This window comes from Ananas comosus, linkage group 13 (genome assembly GCF_001540865.1).
Source record: "Ananas comosus cultivar F153 linkage group 13, ASM154086v1, whole genome shotgun sequence".
Lineage (NCBI taxonomy): Eukaryota > Viridiplantae > Streptophyta > Magnoliopsida > Poales > Bromeliaceae > Ananas > Ananas comosus.
In genome coordinates, this window is record NC_033633.1 from 4,726,614 (window position 1) to 4,744,579 (window position 17,966).

General features: G+C 36.3%; 2 protein-coding genes across 3 annotated transcripts; one reads left to right on the forward strand and one right to left on the reverse strand.

Moving 5' to 3' along the window:
* On the forward strand, window positions 470-16,712 carry LOC109719477 (membrin-11-like). Of its 2 annotated transcripts, XM_020246198.1 has the most exons (5): window positions 470-765; window positions 1,413-1,764; window positions 3,918-4,038; window positions 4,217-4,366; window positions 16,244-16,712. In XM_020246198.1, the coding sequence occupies exons 2-5, from the start codon at window positions 1,463-1,465 to the stop codon at window positions 16,403-16,405; spliced, it is 735 nt and encodes a 244-aa protein (XP_020101787.1). In that variant the 5' UTR covers window positions 470-765; window positions 1,413-1,462; the 3' UTR covers window positions 16,406-16,712. The 2 variants fall into 2 exon arrangements, with proteins under 2 accessions (XP_020101787.1, XP_020101786.1); XM_020246197.1 differs by lacking the exon at window positions 470-765 and having other exon boundaries at window positions 1,298-1,764.
* Window positions 12,137-13,693, reverse strand: LOC109719478 (ubiquitin-conjugating enzyme E2-17 kDa-like). The gene is made up of 3 exons (XM_020246199.1): window positions 13,580-13,693; window positions 13,121-13,225; window positions 12,137-12,847 (listed from the first exon to the last, which is right to left on the reverse strand). Exons 1-3 carry the CDS (start codon window positions 13,616-13,618, stop codon window positions 12,758-12,760), a joined length of 234 nt encoding a protein of 77 aa, XP_020101788.1. The 5' UTR covers window positions 13,619-13,693; the 3' UTR covers window positions 12,137-12,757.

Here is a 17,966-nt window from a genome sequence, read left to right on the forward strand (position 1 = left end):
ACTTTAGTACCCTATAGTTTAAAGTGTATCAAATTAGTACCCTGTGATTTCGCACTTTCTCACTTTAGTACCCTATGGTTTAAAGTGTATCAAGTTAGTATTCTGTAGTTTTATTTTTGTATCAAGTTAGTGCCATGTGGTTTTATTTTTCTCTTTTTATTATCCATTTTGGGGTATTTTTTTCGTTAAATGAGTGACAAAGTTAACACTAAAGGATACTAAAATGAATATTCGATAAACCTAGGTAGGATATATGAAGTTTTTTGTATATAATTTAACGAAGTATTAAACCATATGGTACTAAAGTGAGAAAGTGCGAAACCACAAGATATTAACTTGATACACTTTAAACGACAGTGTACTAAAGTGAGAAAGTACGAAACCACATGGTGCTAATTTGATACACTTAAAATCAGTGCGAAATCACATGGGGTATTTTAAGTTCNAAAAAAGAAAAAGAAAAAGAAAAAGAAAAAGCCTTCATGTTCGCCCCCTCCCCAAAAAAAAAATCGCTCGATCAAAAGGTTTTTGCCCTAGCTTCTCACCCCTGCGGCCCTGTCACCGACCCCAGCCCCCATCCCTTCCCCTCCCCCTCCCCCTCTTCCCTTCCGGCCGCTCGCCGAACGCTATCGGAAGCCCCCGCGGGGTCACATCGAAGATCGGGTTCTTCACTCTTCACAAATCAGAACCCTCCTCGTCGCCTCTTCCGCTTCCGCTTCCGCTTCCGCTTCCGCCTCCGCTCTCCAACGATGGATCAGTAATCGGGTGGTTCTTTACAAGAATTTTTATGCTTTAGTTTCTCTCTCCCTTTCCTTTATTTCATCTTCTCTTAATTGCTAACTGTATGGTTTTGAGTAAGAATTTGGGTAAGAAGACCATGACTACAACATTGAGCATCATTGTAAACATGCATTTATTAAGATTCATTACTTCTTTTTTTATCTTTAATCTCTACAGCATACATGAATATATCCAGCATACAAGAATAATCAGCAAATAAGGTTTTAAGAATTAAGACCTCAAAAGGTTTGATATGCCTGGCAGGTTGTGAGTAAGGTTTGAAAGTCACAAGCATAAGCATTGATTAAAAACCAAGGGAGATACAGATTTGAGTTTGCTATTTGCTTAATTATTTATTTATTTTGGGGCATAATATAGTTTGCTATTTTTTTTTTTTACTTAATTAGCTTAAAGAATTATGAGTATTTATGCTAATAGCATAAATCTTGAGAGAAAAAAAACTTAATTTAATAGCCGAATTTTTGATCCCGAATTTTTAATTGGTGAACGTATAATATCCGTATAAATCACGTATCCGAATAATTGGTGAATCCATTTTTTACCCGTATTTTTCAACGAATTTACCGAATTTTTGCCGAATCCGAATTAACTAACTATGCTATCCCCTGCAGCTCCTCCTTCCTTTGTTCTCGATCCCCAAGCCCTCGTCCTTACGATCCCCATGGACAGCGATGGGGGCAGCGGCAGCGGAACCCTTTCGGAGATCTACCAGAGCGCACGTCGCCTCCTCCTCCGCACGAGGGATGGGCTCGAGAGGCTCGAACGCCTCGAATCGTCCTCCTCCTCCTCGTCGTCCTCCTCCTCGTCCTCGCGTGCCCCCTCCTCGCTCGGGGTAGGCGCCGATTTGCCCGAGCTCTCCTTTGCCATCAAGAGGGATATCGCCCAGATCCGGTCACGCTGCGCCGAGATGGATCACCTCTGGCGATCCGTCGCCGCCAAGGGCCAGCGGGATCTCTGGAAGAGGTAACTGATCTGGAAACCCTAGCCATTTTAAACTTGATTAGGTTTTGCTGCTATTCACTGGGTAGATCTGGAGATTTATTTTTATTTTTATTTATATATTTTTAAATAAGGCAGAATTGAATTGATGGGAAATTAGGGGATCGGGGGAATGTTATTATGACTTGAAGAATGGTTTGCTCATGATTTGGTTTGATCTGAAGATTAGCGTTCTCACGATTATTATCTAATTAATGTGCGTTTGGTGGTAACTCACCTCGTTCCTTCTTTCTTCGCCTATGCTTATTCCGTGTCGTATATCGATTTTGTGTAGTCGTTGGCTCTTGATTGTGAGGAATGAGCTTGCGTCGAGCTGACGAATTTGCTGGGATCAATTTCTCAAATATGGGTAAAAGATGCAACCCGCCGAGATATTGCTGCTATATGTTTTATCCCTTTTTGTGCTTGTTAATTTCAGTTGGTTTTCTTTCATTAATTCAATTTGAAATTTTTATCCCAATTATACTAAATTGGCGGGTATCAGTGGTTGAAGAGATTGTTGTCACTGATATTTTTATCACTTATGTTGCTTATAATGTTCTAATTAAAGATGTATGCGTTGAGAAAAGTTCACTAGCATAATTAAGGTTCCGTGGAAGTTGGTTTCTCTTATTTACGATTGTTTTCCTGGATGATCCCTTTAAATATAATGATTTTATGCAGTCCTTGGTTCATACTTGTGAGGCATTCATTGCGCAGAGTGAACAAATTCGGATGGAATTTGATTCTTGAATACATGAGAAAAATTGTAAGCTTGGAGGTTGGAGCCAGAACATGGCTTTTTAGAATGGTTGAAATTACATGATTAGTCATGGTAGTTTGATCAAAATTTTCCACTCAGCCACATCAACTTGTTGTACCTTTGTTGAGAACAAAGAAAATTTGAACCCTTTTTTTTTATCTTTTCGTAATTCAATTGACTAATATCAAAAGAATGACAAATGAGAACTGATGATCATTTGCTCTGAGAAAAATTATGTTGATTTTGAGATATATTCCTTGATTTAGTAAAGCATTTGAAAATTTTAAGACATAAAATTTAGTGTTTTGATCTTGCGTGCATTGATTAGTGGTAGTGGCTGTGAGATATTTATTCAGTATTATGATGCTGTGCGACTCATACGTGGTAAAATAAGCCATGTATAAGTCTTGTAACGTATAACGACTGATGGTTCTTGTACATTTGAGATGTGGTGCATGCACTTTTGATACATTATATGACCAATGCACTAAGCTGCTCTATCATTATCTCGGTTATGAGTGCAGTTCAACTAATTTTTGCTCAAAGTAGGTTTTCTCCAACCAAATGGAGAGAATGCTAAGGACGCTTAAGTTGTGATTAGCAGGAAAAAACAAGGAAAAGAAAAAGAGATACAGGTTGCCGCACACTATTTAACTCATTTTGTTTGCTTTGTAATTAGATATTCACAGTACTGTTCGTGCTCTTTGGCAAGCATTTAACAAATTTTGAGGCTTTTTGCCTTTTGCTGTAAACCAATGCCTATAATCTAAAACAACTACGTACTGATCCAAGGATACTAGCTTATCTAATAATATGTGCTCAACTTTGTCTATCTCCTTTTGCCTATATTTGGATTATTATAGCCATACTAACAGTAGTGACAGGCATTCTGTATTATGGGAAATTATTTTGGGCATGTTGACACTGTTATATTCTGATTGGCAGCATCTATAGCCTGCTGTCCTCTCCTGGAAATCACAAAGTGCAAGCAGCCTGAATCTACATTATCTGTTACTAAGTCATGGCATAAACTATTTTGCATTTTGTGTTACATTCCTTACGCCTACTTTGTTTTCCCATTATCATGTTCCACCTTTTGACGAACTCAAAATTAAATGTGAAAATAATATTCCTTCTTGGTAGACTTTCATATTGCATTAAACTGTTCTTTGCTGGAGCTTATGGATTATTTCTCTTTTTCCCTGCCATACAACATATGTACTTATTGCCGTAGTCTTTACCATCTAAGCTTCCTTATCCCTAAATACATAATGCAGGGCTAGAGCCTTTTTAGAAGCTCTGACCAGAAACAGCAAAGATTTGATAATTCTTTACATATGATGACTAATCCTTGACATATTATATGTCATTACAGAAAACTGGAACAGCTAGCAGAAGAGGTTGACTCACTGAAGGAGACCCTTGACAAGCACTTAATGCGCCAACAAAAGCGAATGGTCGAAGCTAAAGAAAGAGCAGAGTTACTGGAAAGAGCAGTAAGAATTCCTTGATTTTGAATATAAAAAAGGAGTTTTAATATCAGTTAATTTTTTTCCCCTGCATAGTTGTTGGTCCTCTATGAAATAAGGATAATTTGTCTTGCTGTTTTAATGGAATATTAGAGGTTACATGTATGATTGATAGCAATGAATGGATTCAACATGGTTGTTGCAGAATGGGGACTCCTCTCATGTCTTGAGAATATTTGATGAGGAAGCACAAGCAATGCAATCAGCTCGAAACTCCTCCATAATACTCGAGGAAGCTTATGCCACTGGAGTGGCTATTCTATCGAAGTATGCCGACCAGAGGGACCGCTTGAAGGTAATTACTGATCACCTACTTGTATGAGACATAATCAAAATCAGAGATTAGCATGAATTTAATTGACTTGAGCTTATCTGAGATCAAATATAATCAATTTGCAAGTTAGGTCCTATGTGGAAAAAATAGGGCCTGTTTGAATGCATTGATATCTTGTTTGGTGTACTTATTTCATTTTCGTTAGTTGGCATGTGGTAATTGGTTGATGCGGTGTTGTGCTAATGTGGTAATTGGTTGATGCATTAGTATTCTACATCTAAAGATTATAATTAATTTCCTTCTCACAAATGCTAACTTCTAAAATAAACCTTGGGAAAGAAAGCTAGCAAGATATTGAGCCTCCTCTACATAGATGTAGGAGTATTTATAGGCAATGCGGTGGGGAGGATGAGAAAGTGGAAGGTGGCCATCGTAGTAGTTGGGGGGGGGAAGTAGGTTACCATAATGGCCGTCCATTCCTATCGGCATCAGGCGATGAACCTCCGGCGGCTGCGAGGATGGGGAAAAGAGGAGGGGGAGCCATTGTAGAAGAGGAAAGATGGGAAGGGAGCTGTGCCGCCAAGTATCGTACTCTAACACCTCTCCGACAACCCTCTGACTCGCACATGGAGAAAGGGAAGTGGGGCCATTGTAGGAGCGGACAATCCACCGCGGATTGTAGGAGATGCAACGCGGAGCTAGATCTCAACGTATGGCGAAGGTACGACAACGTACTCTTGTAACGACCCAGCCCATTAGCAACAATAACTCGTTGGACACAACAACCGGCCCAAAATGCTTAAGCCCAGTTATTATTACTAGTGTCTAAGTCTCTTATAAATCCAATGACAACCCCATTCCCATCCGATGTGGGATTATTGGGGTGTCACAGACTCCCCCCGTTAAGGCCCTGACGTCCTCGTCAGTCCAATCACACACACAGCCCAAGATCACTAGCCATGTGAGATTGTCTCGCTAGCCCGTCATCCAGACCCTGGCTTAGCGAGACTCGCACACATGTCCAGCTGGTGAACCGGCTCTGATACCAAATGTAACGACCCAGCCCACTAGCAATAATAACTCGTTGGGCCCAACCAAGCCCAACGAGTTATTATTGCTAGTGGGCGGGTTGTTACATTTTGTATCAGAGCCGGTTCACCAGCTGGACAATGTGTGGCGAGTCTCGGCTGAGCCAGGGTTTGGATGACTCGCTCTGACTGTCTGTCGGCCTGGGGATGGAATGCCGTACTGAAGTTCAGCTTCGTACCCATAGCTTGCTGCAAGCTCCTCCAGAAGTGGGAAACGAAGCGAGTGTCCCGATCAGACACAATCGACACTGGCACACCATGAAGCCGGACGATCTCGTCGATGTATAACTGTGCCAGTCGATCTTGGGACCACGTCGTATGCATCGGCAGGAAGTGAGCTGATTTCGTCAGTCGATCAACAATAACCCAGATCGCATCATGACCTCGCGAAGCCAGAATTCACACTTCTTGAGCTTAGCATATAACTTTGTGCTCCGAGTATCTGCAGTACTCGCGGAGATGATCTCGTGCTCTTCATCACTCCGCGAGTAGATTAGGATATCATCAATAAAGACCACGACAAACTGATCCAAGTGTGCCCGAAAGACCCTGTTCATCATGTCCATGAAGGCTACCGGGGCATTAGTCCTATATATAAGATATAATAGGCTAAACTCTTAATCCGGCTTAAGCATTTTGGGTGTGGCAAGGCCAAGAGGTTGAGAGTTAAGCGTGCTAGGACGGGAGTAGTCCTAGGATGGGTGACCCCCTAGGAAGTCCGGGCGTCACAGATGGTATCAGAGCCAATTACCAGCCGGAAGTGTGAGATGAGTCTCGGCTGAGCCAGGGTCTGGATGACGGGCTAGCGAGACGAGTCTCACATCGCCTGGTACTTGTGAGTCTGAGGCTGACGAGGACGTCAGGGCTTAAAGGAGGGGAGATTGTGAGACCCAGATAGTTCTATATATAAGATATAATAGGGCTAAACTCTTAACCCGGCTTAAGCATTTTGGGTGGTGGCTAGACCCAAGAGGTTAAGAGAGTTAAGTGTGCTAGGACGGGAGTAGTCCTAGGATAGGTGACCCCCTGGGAAGTCGGGGCGTTACAACTCTGTGGATTTCGTGTACGACTCTACAGATCTCAGCTGGAGCGGGGTGGATCTCATTTGATCTCATCTGTAGCGAGGAGAGAGTGAGCGAGGGAGGAAAGGGGCGAGCGAGGAGAGCGACACATATTCCTTTCAGAACTCAAGATTTAATATATGTATTGATCCCTCCTCTCTCTCCCCTCAATTTTATCCCTTCTCTTTCTCTCTTTCCTCGATTTTATCCCTTCTCGCTCTTTCTCCTCCTCCAATGCCTCACAAATCTACTCAAATCTCTCTCGCTCTCATTTTTTTCATCTTTCTCTCTCTTACTCATAGCTTTGCCATATTTTCTCTCTATCATATCTTTCCATATCTTTTTCTCTTTCACACATATTTTTACCATATATCTTTCATTTCTTTCCATATCTCTTTCTCTCTTATATCTACCTCTGTATTTGCACCTCTTCTGTGAGAATTTCCACTCGACGGTGGCAACGCTGCCGCCGGGCTCTCCCCGGCGTTGTTCATGTGCTTCTGCAATTAGGATCGCAGTGAGATTGGCAGAGGCATCAACGTTTGGACAAGGATTGGAGCTCACGAGAGCGCGAGCGAAAGGATGAAGCAATCACTTGCAACGGTTCACCTCCACCATAGGAGGAGGGATTGGTATGAAGTTGGGGAGAAAATATTCCTTTCTTCATTGCATTCTCATGAGAAGGTGGTAGGAGATAAAGAAAAAAATTCATCAGGGGCGCAGAGCTTATGTATGCATGCACAGCTAAGTGTTTTTTTGGGTTAGTTACTTCCTCTTTTTTTTCTTTTATTTTATCATTTCGTTAACTAAGTTTGATTTCTTTTTTTTTTTTTAATCTTTGGCCTTAAAATATTTAAGGATTTATGTTATTGGAGGGAATAATCTTGACTTGCAAATTTTGTATGTGAAAGAAACTGAAAGAAGCGCAAAAGAGCATGCCCTATTGGGTTGTACTGATGCAAATATATAATACAAGAGATATATCAAAAATAGTAACAAAGCCTCGTATAGTAAGAATACAAACGGAATTAGATACTATATAATCCTACTATGTATATAATAGTAATATACAGTTTCCTAATATAGAGAATAATGCTAAATATGTTATAACATCCCCCCGCAAGCTAAGCATCTATCGGACGGATGCAAAGATTGAGGCGCAGTATGGAATATCGAGATGGTGATAAAGGTTTGGTGAAAATACCAGCAAGTTGCTTATCGGAAGAGATATGAACCAAATCCAAATCACCAGTCTGAACTTTTTTCGCGCAAGAATTGATGGTCAAATTCAATGTGCTTTGTGCAAGCGTGAAGAACAAGATTGGCCGCAAAATAAGTTGCCTTGAAAAGATTTGAATTAATTATTTTATTATTAATTATATCATTAGTACTGATATGAGTTTAGTTATAATAAAAATACTTATTTGTTTGTTATTTTTGTTAAAAATTTTGGAACTTGATGGATATATAAATTATTTTGATTCAACTATCTAACCTTTAAGAATTTAAATTTTGTGCATCTATACAACAATGCATGACTTGGCAGATCTGCCATATCAAAAAACTGGTTTCGCCAATTAAGTCATGGACTAATAGAAGCTTGCTACATGACAAATAAAAATTTTGGATGTGCCTATTGCACTGTAAAGCGACTTTAAAAAGATTTTAAAATTAATTCACTAAACATAATTAAATTATTAGACTTTGTAATAAGATATGTTTAATTAAATTTTGATATTAGAACATTAGTCATCTAATATAAGTTACGGTGTATGGAGTATTAATATACACCAAGTGCATCTAATAGTTTCTTATTTTTTTAATCAATTTTACAAAGTTTAATCAATTTTACAAAGTAAAGACATCCTAGCCTACTTGTCAATTTGAAATTAGTACTGTGACTTTAACTTTTTAGTTAAAAATATATTTATAGAATAACTATCAAAACTATTAATTTAATTAAAATTTTAAACAAAATTATTACAATAATTTAAGTCTACAAATACTGAAAGTTAAGAAAATATTAATAAAATATATATTTTTTATAATGTACATAAGACTATTGTATAGATTTTTTTTTTTGGTTTCTTTTGTTAATTTTTTTTAATCTTAAAAGTATATATATCTTAATTGATTGAAATATTGCCTACCCGCCGCAAAGCGAGGGCCCTATACTAGCGGACTTATGCTTGAGTTGATGAAAGACCTATTGTTTGAGCTGACACATAATGCTTCGGTATAAGCTTCAACTCTATATGTGCATGTGTACAGACAAATTTATATCTTAATTGGTTGAAATTTTACCTACCCACCGCGAAGCGCGGGCCCTATATTGGTGGACTTAATGCTTGAGTTGATGAAAGACCTATTGTTTGAGCTGACACATAATGTTTCGGTATATGCTTCAAGTATATATGTGCATGTGGACAGACAAATTTATTAGGTGGCAACATTAAATTCTGTCACTGCAAAGTGCATGTTCGACCAGATTTATATGAAGCACTGCGGCTTCTATAGCACAGAAAAACAAGAATGATATTTTCGAGAGTTCTCTTGTCATTCATTCATAGATACTTGTGTACTTCTCTGCAAATATTTTGATACAAGAATAACAGTTTGATAGATCTCAAATCTGACAACAGTTTGAAACTCAAGCCGCTTATGATTTACGTGTCATGACATCTCACTACAACAAAATTGAGTTTTAGTGGCGATTATTTTTTAAGTTCCCGGCAATTATAATTGCCGCTAAATGATTTCGTGGCAATTATGATAATTGCCGCTATTGGTAGGGTTGGTAAAAGTTATAGTGACATTTGTTTCGGCAGTTGGTAAAAGTCTAAATAAATGCCGCTAAATACTATATAATAGCAACTATTATAAATGTGACTATAATTAACTATAATTGCCACCAAAAACATACTAAATGATTGATAAATGAAGCTTATAGCGGCAATTACAATTAATATTAAAATACTTGATCCACAACTAAATGCTCCAATGAATTGAAATATTAAAAAATAATAATAACCAAAGAGCATAATAATTTGTATAACAAATAGTTTTTACTCTCAAATTACAATTTTAATATTCAAATTAAATTTCGGACATGAGTTCTAACAACAAAATACTTTGTTCAAAATTTAACCAAAAAATAACAAATTCTAAATGACACTACTAAACACCTATAATATCGAAAAAGCCCCAAATTAGAAATGCTTAAAACTCTTTGTTCCACTTCGAAAGCTTGCTCATATTGATGACAAAGCTCCAAAGAACCTGTTTCCAAAATAATATTTTTGCAATCAGTGGCATGAATAAGCATGTGTTTATTTTCAGAATTGAATAGGTGTGGAAAAAATTGCAGTAAATTACATTATATTTATAGGAGATGATAAGCACTAGCAAAATTATTTAGTAAATTAGCAAAAATACAAATTTAAACAAGAAAATGAATTGCCTCACAAGGATTTCTTTTTCAATGTGAATTCAAATATTTTGCTCAAACGCTCAAGATCCCATATCCCCTACATATATAGTATAATATCCCAATGGTAAGCTCTGTACTTAACAGCAGTATTTGGATTAGGTATCAAACACCCCAGGAAAAAGGTAAATTCCTAAAATTTAACCCTTAGGGATTATAAGTGTTATATGTTTGGGGATTAGATTGGTAGGGACTAAACTTAAGGGGTTCTCGCAAATCATCTATTGATAAGAATTACCATAACCCCGCAAATCATCTATTGATAAGAATTACCAAATTGAAGTCAAAAATAGGATTGACATCTAGTAGAAAGATTGGGAAATTGAAATGACCACATATTAACTTATTTACCAAAAAGATAAACAGAATCATAAGAAAAAATTATTCTATTAAAACTAATTTTGAAGCACTCTATTTACCTGGCATCCAGAATAAAGACAATAGTGATGTTCATCTCTCAGCTTGGTCAATATCTCGTGCAAATCCTGTAAGGAAACAACATAACATTAATCCTAATTTACGAACCAACAACAAAACTCCTTCAAAGACATAGAGCTAAGTAAGGTAAGTGCTTATTTAGCCTCCAAATTCTAGAAAACTTTTCTATTCAAGAAACAGAAGTTACATGGTTGGCAGATGAAATGTCTAGAGCTACTAGTTGGTGTTCGAAGGATGAAATGTCTAGAGCTACCGGTTAGAGTTTGGTAGCTTTTCAATATTTTCCATTATCAAATTCTGCACACTATAATGTAGAAAGCCTTAGCATATGGTTAATAAATTAATAACAGCTCTGGAATTACAACTTTTAAAAAAATTTGATAATTAAGAGACTAACAACACAATTATAGAACGTTACAGAGGGAGCAAATGGCGAGAATTTTTGCCCTCACCAACAGGACACTTCAAAAGCACACATTTTCGCACTAGATGCAATAAAAGCACTAAGGGGCTGTTTGGTTGCACGCATTTGCAACTGCAGTGCAGTTGCAAATGCGTGCAGCCTCAATTTCTTTGTTTGGTTTAGTGTAGTTGAGTTCAACTGCTGCAGTTCCAACTGCACAAGAAGGTCCAAATGCTGCAGTTGGAACTACATCCAAATTGGCCATAGTTCCAACTGCAGGAGTTGGTGAATAATAGGATCACCCACAAATTAAATAAATAAATAAATAAATAGCTAAATAAATAAATAATATACGTATATATGTAAATAAAAATACTTGTAAATAAACTCATACTAATAAAATTTTTTAGACAATACAAGCTTTGTGCAAAAAATTAATTTTTTTAAATTTATTTTATTTAAAATATAAATATAGTTTTTTTTTCTAAATTTTTATAGAATGTGATCGTGTATGTTAATTTAATAAGTTTTAATTAATTATAATTATTAAATTTGAGTAAAAAAAGAGAGAATCGTTTAAATTTTTAAAGTTTGATTTACATATTAAAATTAAATAAATTAAAAATTTTAAATGTGTCGATTGATAAGTTGAAGAATTGTTGAAAAATATAAAAATATTATATATATCTACTTATTTATTTATAAATAGTAAATTTAAATGATTAATAAACTTATACAATTATTTTATGTTTAGTAAAGGTAATCTCACCACTCTATCTAAAGAGATGACAAAATTCACAAATACAACTATCAGCTTCATATTACCAAACAGAAAAAATGTAACTGCAGCAGTTGTAACTGCATAAAACCAAACAGACTAGGTGTAGTTACAACTGCAGCATTTGCAACTGCATATATTTCCAACTACACTGTTTCTGCAACTACATCCAACCAAACGGCCCCTAAGTGTTTATAGATTTTCCTATGAAGAATACATATATAGATGGACGTGTTGATAAGTGTTTATTGTGAAGACTTGATAGCACCCTCACCACCCAAACCTAACTGCACACACAATGACACAAACATACATTGATGGACTAATACCCCACAAATTTATATTTATTGTGCAACGGGCTGATAGTTATGTGTGTGTATATATATATATATATATATATATATATATATACCTTTCCCGAATATTTAAGCAGGCCCAGTCCATCACAAGCCCAAATAACAGCTTAAGTAAAAAGCTTTAATTCATAAAATTTAACTAAAACCATCATATGGTCTTTAATAATATATGATCCTTACCTTTCTTAATGAGATGTCATAATAAACAAATGCCCAGCCAGTGAAGTTGGGCTTCAACTGGAATAGTAAAATGATGACAAGCTTTTTTTTTTTTTTTCTTTTCGTATCCACATCGGAAATTCGCTTTTGCGTAAAAGATGAAAGGCAAGGCAACAAGAATATATAAACTGATGCTTGAGAGGATGACAACAAAGATGCTAATTGAGTAAAAATTCTGTAAATGACCAATTACCAAGAAGCATAACATCCTTTAGATCCTTCAAATACTTTTCAATAAAGAGAAACCAAAATAAATGAAGTTGATCACGACAAGCAAAACACACACACACACACACACACACACACACTATATATATATATATATATATATATATATATATATATTCATGCCATGTTCTCATTACCTTATCCATACAAATTTTAACAATAGAAACTAGAGCACAAACCTGCATAGAATTGAGAAAAATAGAATTCACAGTAGAGAGAATGAGGAACTTTACTTTCTTTTAGAACACGATTTTCGGGTCACTTAAGGTGACAGGAGGTGAGAGGGAAGCATGGGAGCTTCAACCCATGGCATAATTTTTGTGTCCAGCTACGAGCTGTGGCTTCGTACATAGCTCAGTCGGTCTTAAACATGTGGGCGATCTCCGGGACAAGAGGGTTGTCGGGGTTCGGATCCACCAACAAAGAACAAATCGAAAGCAATACCTGTTACATAGCATACATAAATTACTTAGTGACACAGATTTTTTATCAATACAAATCACATTGCAGCATTGATTTAACCAACAAAATGACAATCTTTTCAGTAGCAGTTCTCTATACTTCAAATGAATGCATTCCAAGTACATGAAGAGAAGTTCTGTATTTGTAATCATCTGAATAATTATTAATTAACAACACGTCAGTGACGGCAAGAGTTAAACCTGGTAGCACATTATGAAAGATCAATTTGTTTTCAACATTTTGCACATGCTGTACCTTAGAGATGGTTAGAGCAGGGCTCCACTGCTCCTCGAGAATATCCAAGCAAATGCTACCATTCCTATTGATGTTTGGATGGAAGACTTTTGTCTTGAAAGCAACCTAAAAGCGCAAGTAATGATTAATGACATCAAATGATCCAAAAAATTAGACACTACAACAAGAGTTTATTGGGATTAGATCATAAGCTGATAATACAGGTTTGGAGAACAAATGTTTAGACTGATTAAGATGAGTGACATCTTATTTGACAGAATTTGCACGCGAGTCCTTTTGCAATATTATGTTAGATGTATGTGCATCTGTTGCTAATATGATAACAATTCCCTGCTATGGATTGAATATGGTTGCTATTCGGCGTCAGATCCTGTTCTTTTCGGAATCAAGTATAGAACATTCCCAATTAGTATAATACCGGGATAGCAACTATCATGTATAATCCATGCCACACCATACCTGATGATTGCTCGCTAGGACTGGTAAGCTGGGTGCCATTTCCTCAACATGGAAGCACCAGCATGCTCCATATTAGTGAAGAAGTTTTGGACAGGCCTCCGTTTAATGTGCTTCTCTCTTATTTTCTCCATTGCACTTGCTGCTGTCTTATTTTTGTGAAAGTTTGTGCTGGTTATGTGTAGAAAGTCTGAGAAAATCTTAGCTGTTATGTAACCTCTTTTTCCTTTTTAAAAAAAAAAAAAAAAAATGGTCATGCATTGTTTACTGCTTATTCCATTGCAGTACTTCCTTGTAGGGTAGCTAACTTTATCCTGGACTTCTGTAAATAAGAGGCAATGCAAACAGGTAATGCGAAAGTATTAGAGGGAGATCGAATGTGACAATTTTAGAGGTGAGTAGAGATTAGAGAAGATGCTTTAGCAGTTATAGCATCTGGGCGGGAGAGAGCTCTTCTTTTTTCCTTTTGATAAGAAAACTGGCATATTATGCGGAGACTCAAAATATTATTATGCAGATGAATAAAATATTATTGAGACTCAAAATTCTATTTCTATTGGTGGTTCATACTACCAATCCTTCTTTTTGTGCAATTAAATATGAGTTGATTTATTAAATAAAATAGGGTTGATATCTACAAAAGTATCCATTCTCTCAATAGTTTCTTCTGTTTGAATATTCATATACTACAGAGTCAACTTCTATTGCATTAGCTGCAGTTTTCATGCTTTATGAACAGTTTATTGGGTTTAAAATCTTTCACGAAAACTTTTAAGATTGTTTAATATGAATGCTCTAAGAGGATGATGTAGCTCTTTTAACATGATGAACAAATAACTCAGCTTGAAAACTTTCAAAGGATATTCAGAACTTCATGATGAATGTTGAATGAGGGGACCCATTGAGTACTGGAACTTGAAAATTTCAGATTCATGTGCTTCTCTTAAATTTCTAGACGCTGCCAAATTTCAAACCTTTGTTTTTTTTTATTATATCTGGAAAGTAGATATAGAACGTTTTGTAAAACATATTTGTGTACTCAACAGAATCTCCTCAATTCTAATTTCTCTTTTCCCCTTTCATTGAAGTTTAGAGAGGTTTACAGTTCATGAGGTTATGTATATTCCTTATTATTATTCTCCGATGGCAAGAAAGCTGTACAGATTAATGAGCATTGTTAGTTTATGCTTTTATCTGATACATAAACATACAGACTCGATCAGATTTCCTCTTTGAAACTTTTCAGATATTTATGTTTTCTTTTTCTTTCCTGAAAATATGTCATTTTAAACTTTTCCTGCTTGGCTCTGTGGAAGCATTGGTTTCTTGTTGTTTCTACGTTCTTGTCCTCGTCATAAATCCCCCTCTCAAAATTCTTAAAAGTTAGGTAGTTAGATCAAAATCGGTGATAGTTGAGATAAGCTCAATATATTTTTACCATAAATAAATGCATAGTTTATCCTAGTTTATCCCACGAACCATATAATTACTCAATGCATCTTAATCTACTGAACATTATAATCTAAGCTAAATTAATACCTATACCTCATTATAGACCATATGGTATGAAATTTTGATCCTCTTCCATTAAATAGAAAGTAATCACAAATCAAACAATAATTAGCAGTGATTTTTTTTATAAAAAAGATCAAATAATCGATCAAACCAGTAATTTGAGTAAAGAACAGTGAATTGAAGCAAATAGAAGCAAGATTTTGGAGGGGGAAGCTCACGCGGATCCTTGGTTGTAGAGATTGATGGAGACGGAGACCTCTCTTAGCGCCGGATTTGAGCCGCGAGAGGCTTACCATCTTGTGAGCTCGCGATTGCCATTGAAACGGAGAGGAGGGGGAGGAGGAGAACGAGGAGAACGAGGAGGGATCTCAATCTTGAGGAGATCGCCATTGCTAGGGTTTCGGAGCTCTCTCGTCGAACCCAGGGATCCTAGCGCATAAGCGAAGGTTGTTGGGAAAGAGAGGCGGGGTTGATCGAGCGTGGTGAGAAGTCGACGAAGGGTGAGGCTCGGGTGGGGTGGGAGTGGGTTGGGTTAGGGTTAGGATACTTTTTGTTTTTTTTGAGAGATAGGTAGCACACTATCCGTTTCGTTTATTTCATTTAGAAATAAACTTAGCTGGAAATGTGAATCAACTAGGATTCGAACTCGGAACCTCGGGTACCAACCACTAAGCCCTTTGCCACTTGCTCTAGGAACGGTTGGTAGGGTTAGGATACTATTGGGCTCCAAATAAATATATTTAATGTATAAGTATTAGTCGGTAAAAATATGTAGTTTAAAATAATTGCCGCTAAACTATAATTAAATAATAAGTAATAGCGGTTGTTCGATAATCGCCGCTATTAAATTGCCACTAAAACTTAATTTTGTTGTAGTGTCTTTAAATGATTAATATAATAAATCACATAACAGGTGGTACTTGCTATGTGGAAAAGATGGAAGAATCAAACATTTCATGATAGTTAAGAATGTAACTCGTAAGTGGTGATCACAAAAGAAAAACAAAAAATCACCATACTACACCAGATCTCAATTGGATAACATGTTGTGGCATCCAAATAGACCCACGCGTCAATATAAGTTTGAACGTCGAGTTCTCCTTGGACTATTAGATGTTCTTTTCTTTACTGATAACTGATGTCTGTCTGTAGAGAGCACAAAGGAAAGCGTTGGACATCCTTAATACAGTGGGTCTGTCTAATTCTGTCTTAAAGCTTATTGAGAGGCGTCATCGTGTAGACAAGTGGATTGCTTATGCCGGTATGATCATTACGGTTGTGGTGGTATATGCATTTTGGAGGTGGACGCATTGATTTTTTTGTTCTGTAATTATTAGTGTGATATCTGAGAGAACCAGCAAACAATTGTAACTGAGGATGGTACTCAGAATATTCATTTGAACTTTCCATTGGCCGATTGTTGAAGTTGTATCTACGCAAAACTAGCCTTTATATGTAGGTTTTCATCATTATTATTATTTTTTGAATAGGGTGACATTGTATATGTTTGTGATTTTTTCTTTTACTTTTTTCCTTCCCTAGAGTAGGGAATTGGATTGTAGACTTGCAACATGCTATTTGGGATTTACTATTTGCACGGCATGTGCAAGTTGGTTGAAGATGTTGAGAATCATGTGATTGATTACATTTCGCAATGCATATTCTTCCATTGTAGCAAAGCAAGACGCAAAAGGCTAGACCTTACACATTGAGAAAGGCACGCATGTAAGCAGCAGAGCGGGAAAGGTAGCAGATTTGTTCTAAATGTTTAATCTTGTTCTTTTTCAGTCGAGTTTCCACTGAATTTCGGACGGACTTGTGACAATTGTAAATAATAATTTTAGAAAAAAACAGTGAAAAAAAAAAAAAGAAACCAAGAGAAATTTAAGAATAATAGGAAGGTAAGGGAACACTTAGGTAAGAATAGAAAGGTAAAGGAATACTTATATACAAGTGGTTGGCCTCATGTGGCAAATTGCGAAAAACCCCACAAAAACTCAAAAATCTTAACCAAGCCCTTCTCAGCACGCGTAAAACACAGAACGGCACCCCCACACACAGTTTTGCGCGAATTGAAACATAGAATGTTGGGGGATTTTTTGAAACTTGAATTTTCCCAATTCGACGCTTCCTCAATTTTTGTGCAATTGCGATAAATCCGTACATCAGATTTACGAAGAACTGTGCCGACGCAGATTCGCGTCAAACCATACCCTCTCTCGGTTCACATGGATATATAACAAATATAATTCAAATATTTGAATTCATATTCGAATTTTATTTGAATTTCTCCTTAAAAAAATATCCAGATATGACATCCAATGTAAATCCCGTTAGTTAATTACGACTCAGGTTTAAGCGAATCCGATGCAATTTTTACTAAAGTCGGATTAAACACGAACACAGTTGTGAACCACCACTAAATCATAATTAAGCCATCAGATTAATGGTCTTTAATTTAAGAGTGCGTTTGGTTCGCATTATGAAAGATTACTAGGAATGAAAAGATGTCTGAGAATCTTATTCCTATTCATTCTATTACTAAAAATGTGAAATTTCTGTGTTTGGTTCACACGGTCATATTATTTAGCCATATTATTTAAGATTACAAAAAATATACAATTAATTTATTTATTTTTTAAATTAATTTTAGATAATCTACCAAAAATTTCAACATTTTTTTAGAAAAAAGAAAGAGAGAGCATAGGTTAGAAAAATAGAGCATAATTAAAAAAATAGTATAAGAGAAATAGAGTCGAAATTAGAGGGAGTGAGAGAGTTGAGATTTTAGAAAAGGAGGGGGAGAGAAAGCTTAGTTTAGAGAGAGAAAAAGAGTTAAATTTTAGAAAGAAAGATAAGTTTAGAGAGAGATGTG